The 4,525-nt window shown below is 43.8% G+C and overlaps 1 protein-coding gene across 1 annotated transcript; it reads left to right on the top strand.

The window, feature by feature from the left end:
• The first annotated feature begins 591 nt into the window (after nucleotides 1–591).
• LOC21386048 (subtilisin-like protease SBT1.5) lies at nucleotides 592–3,667 on the top strand. The gene has a single exon (XM_010091406.2). It carries the CDS (start codon nucleotides 1,019–1,021, stop codon nucleotides 3,380–3,382), a length of 2,364 nt encoding a protein of 787 aa, XP_010089708.1. The 5' UTR covers nucleotides 592–1,018; the 3' UTR covers nucleotides 3,383–3,667.
• The last annotated feature ends 858 nt before the right edge of the window (nucleotides 3,668–4,525 follow it).

Raw genomic sequence — 4,525 nt, 5'->3', positions numbered from 1 at the left:
AGTGGTACCCTCCGTTATAAAGTTACTGATGCGACAGTATTAGAAATAAAAGTCTGAAAAAATAGTACTAGTGGTAAGATTATTTCTTTTTTAATTGTCATTTTTGTTATAATCCCTATATAATTATCACTTCGATAAATAAAATTATCGGAATTTAAGGTATGTTTAGAAAGTATACTCAAATTATGATTTTTGATTCTGACGTTTGAAATTTAAATTTTTTTTAAAGAATCAGGTCTGTTTCACAACTTAAGTTATGTATGTGAAAGATAAATACTGTAATAAAAAAATTAAATTTTAATTTTTATAAAAAAAATATTGTAACAATGAAACTTAAATTGTGAATAGATCTTAATAATTTGACTTTTGAGTACATAAAATAAACATAAACAAGCCCTTAAGTAATTAAAAGAAAGGTTAAAAAGAAGAAGAAGAAGTTAAAGAAGGAGTGAAAATGAAAATGGATTCTGCTTTTGAGAAAAGTGAAAAAAGCGACAGCTTAAACATTCCATCCAAAAAATAGTACAGGACAAGATAGCATAATAATATATATAGATTTATGCAACACATATTTCAAAGTTCCAAACCCCCCAACATTTCAAATTTTTGCCAACTGCAAGGGCCCAAAAGTGCAATCAAGCATATCACTTCTGTTCCTTTTCAAAATCTAGTCCTCTTGACCCGCACACAAGACACAAACAATGAAACAAAACCCGCTTCTGAGTTCTGCCCCCACACAAAATCAGTGTGTAAATTACCAATACACATTTTACATTACATACCCCATTACCCATTTGGCCATTTTCACTTTCCTCTTTTTTCTCTCCCCCCCTCTTCTACACACCTCCATTACTGATCAGTATTTTTCTCTCCTAGACTAGACTAGATCCAACAAGAACACAACTTTTATACTTTTGCCCCTCTTCTTTTTAAAGGGTTTTTCTTTTTGCTTCACTCTTCACTCATCAAATCAGTGGCAGAACAGACCAAAGTACTACTCTCTCTCTCTCTCTCCAAAATGGCTCTCTCTTCATCCTTCTTTCTCTACCTCTTTCTAACTATCTTCTTATCCTTAGCTTCTTCTTCTTGTTCTGATAATGATGATCATAAAAAGACCTTCATAGTTCAAGTCCAAAGACAAGCCAAGCCTTCCATTTTCTCAACCCACAAGAACTGGTACGAGTCTTCTCTCTCCTCCATTTCTTCTTCTCCCGACAACAAAACGACGACGTTAGATGCCTCCACCATAATCCACACATACGACACCGTCTTCGACGGCTTCTCCGCCAAGCTCACGTCTTTGGAGGCCCAGAAGCTCCGAACCCTCCCCCACGTCCTCGCCGTCATTCCCGAACAGGTGCGGCGCCTGCACACCACGCGCTCCCCGGAGTTCCTCGGCCTTAAGAAGACCGACAGCGCGGGGCTGCTCAAAGAGTCCGACTTTGGCTCCGACCTCGTCATTGGAGTCATCGACACTGGAATCTGGCCGGAGAGGCAGAGCTTCAACGACCGTGATCTCGACCCCGTTCCTTCCAAGTGGAAGGGCCAATGCGTCGCTGGAAAGGACTTCCCGGCCACCTTCTGCAACCGCAAGCTTATCGGCGCTAGGTTCTTCTGCGAGGGATACGAGTCCACTAACGGTAAGATGAACGAGACCACCGAGTATCGCTCCCCAAGAGACTCCGACGGCCACGGGACCCACACCGCTTCCATCGCTGCCGGCCGTTATGTCTTCCCCGCCTCCACCCTCGGCTACGCTCGCGGTGTCGCCGCCGGTATGGCACCCAAGGCCCGCCTCGCCGCTTACAAGGTCTGCTGGAACGCTGGCTGTTACGACTCCGACATTCTCGCAGCCTTCGACGCCGCCGTCGCCGATGGAGTCGACGTCATCTCCCTCAGCGTCGGAGGCGTCGTCGTTCCGTACTACCTCGATTCCATTGCCATTGGCGCCTTCGGCGCTGCCGACAACGGCGTCTTCGTCTCAGCCTCCGCCGGAAACGGCGGTCCCGGCGGCCTCACCGTCACCAATGTTGCTCCCTGGGTCACCACTGTCGGCGCCGGAACCATGGACAGAGACTTCCCAGCCGATGTTAAGCTCGGAAACGGAAGAACAATCCCTGGAGTGAGCGTATATGGCGGACCAGATCTTTCCCCGGGTCGGATGTACTCACTGATATATGCCGGCAACGAAGGTAGCGATGGGTATTCGTCGTCTTTGTGTCTGGAGGGTTCTTTGAATCCCAGTTCAGTGAAGGGAAAGATCGTACTTTGCGACAGAGGGATAAATTCAAGAGCTACGAAAGGCGAAGTGGTGAAGAAAGCAGGAGGAGTCGGAATGATACTTGCTAACGGAGTGTTCGACGGTGAAGGACTTGTCGCCGATTGCCACGTGTTGCCCGCAACGTCAGTCGGCGCCTCGTCCGGCGATGAGATAAGAAAGTACATAACTTCGGCGTCGAAATCGCGGTCTCCACCCACGGCCACGATTTTGTTCAAGGGGACTAAGCTGGGGATAAGGCCGGCTCCGGTGGTGGCGTCATTCTCGGCCCGTGGGCCTAATCCGGAGTCTCCGGAGATTCTCAAGCCGGATGTGATCGCCCCCGGGCTGAACATCCTTGCGGCGTGGCCTGATCGGGTTGGTCCGTCGGGTATTCCGTCGGACAAGCGGAGGACAGAGTTCAACATACTCTCTGGGACGTCGATGGCGTGCCCGCACGTGTCCGGGTTGGCGGCGTTGCTGAAGGCGGCGCACCCGGAGTGGAGCCCCGCCGCAATTCGGTCGGCGCTCATGACGACTGCCTACACAGTGGACAACAGGGGTGAGACAGTGCTTGATGAGTCCACAGGGAATAGCTCAACTGTGATGGATTTTGGGGCTGGTCATGTTCATCCGGAAAAAGCAATTGACCCGGGATTGGTGTACGACATTACTTCTTATGACTACGTTGATTTCTTGTGCAATTCCAATTACACCACCAAGAACATCCAAGTGATCACTCGCAAGTCCGCCGATTGCAGCGGCGCAAAGAAGGCCGGCCACGCTGGGAATCTCAATTACCCATCGCTGTCCGCCTTGTTCCAGCAATATGGGAGGCACAAGATGTCTACACATTTCATTAGGACCGTGACCAATGTTGGCGACCCAAATTCTGTTTATCGGGTTACTATTAGTCCGCCGAGTGGGACGGTGGTGACGGTGGAGCCTGAGAAGCTGGCTTTTAGGAGGGTTGGGCAGAGGCTGAACTTCCTTGTGAGGGTTGAAGCCACGGCGGTGAAGTTGTCTCCTGGAAACTCATATGTGAAGAGTGGCTCCATAGTTTGGTCGGATGGGAAGCACAAAGTCACAAGTCCTTTGGTTGTGACTATGCAACAACCTCTCTAGTTTCTCTTGTTGTGAGCTTTAGGAATTTTGAATCTTCCTTAGTGCTTATGATATAGAATCATCATCTCTAAATATATGTATAATGAGAATGTGTTTTTTTTTTTTTTTTTTTTTTTTTTTTTTTCTGGACGGTTTTCTATTCCAGAAAACTGGTGGGGAGTTTGTTTCATGATGCATCCAAATATCTTCATGGTTTGTAAGATTAAGGATGAAAGATGTTTGTAGAAAAAAAAGATGCTTTTTGTATGAAAGAAGAGGCCAAGGATAATGCAAAGATCTCGTGTTCCTTAAAATCTGAATCTGTAAATTTGTCCGGTTGTTTTTTAGATTTAAAGTCAATATATGGTAAGTCCATGTGCTGGTATCTGCACGTAAGCTAACTGGTTACCAAAAAAGACATTGCAATGATGACAATGATCAAGACAAGAATCGTGTGGGGGTTATTTGCTTGATGCGTAGCTTTCTTTATGCGTAGCGATTTCCCAGGCAAGTATGTATAAATGAAAATTCAACTAACTGGATTTTATTAATTCTGTATATCATATTTATTTTAATTAATATGATTTCAATTAAATTTAACGTCATGAAACATGGATTGTTGGTTAGATCCTTACCATGGAATCTACATGTATAAAAGGCATAAGATTTAAATTTTAAAAAGATACTTCATGTGAATCATTGTCCAGCATATGCCATATTAGTTAACTGCATTTGTTCTATTGCCTGCCGTTCACTCTTTACGCTAAATTCTTCATAATATACATGTGAAATTTGGCAGTATTGATTTAACAGAACACACGTGAAATTTGAACAATATGTATGGTCTGCTAGAGTAAGAACAGGTTTTAGAAGCAGATTCTAGCTAAATTTAACCTATTTAGGAGGCGTTTGGTATACAGTAATCTTAAGGATGGGAATGAGAATCTGCAATATTATCATGTTTGGTACAAGAACTATAATATTTAGATTTTCAGAAAAGTGATTACCATGAGATTCACTTTTCCTCATTTTAAGGTAATCTGAATACCGCTTAACATGGTGTTATTCAAATTTTCAGGAATCTCAAAATCATGGGAATCTTATTATAATAATAATTATTATTATTATAATTATTATAATTATTATTATATTTAATATTATTAT

Source organism: Morus notabilis, unplaced genomic scaffold (genome assembly GCF_000414095.1).
Source record: "Morus notabilis unplaced genomic scaffold, ASM41409v2 Scaffold2802, whole genome shotgun sequence".
Lineage (NCBI taxonomy): Eukaryota > Viridiplantae > Streptophyta > Magnoliopsida > Rosales > Moraceae > Morus > Morus notabilis.
Note: the sequence above shows the minus strand (reverse complement) of the source record. Positions and strands in the feature narration are given on the sequence as shown.

Coding starts and splice junctions, on each gene's coding strand:
- LOC21386048 (XM_010091406.2), top strand. CDS start 1,019: ATGGCTCTCTCTTCATCCTTCTTTCTCTACCTCTTTCTAACTATCTTC.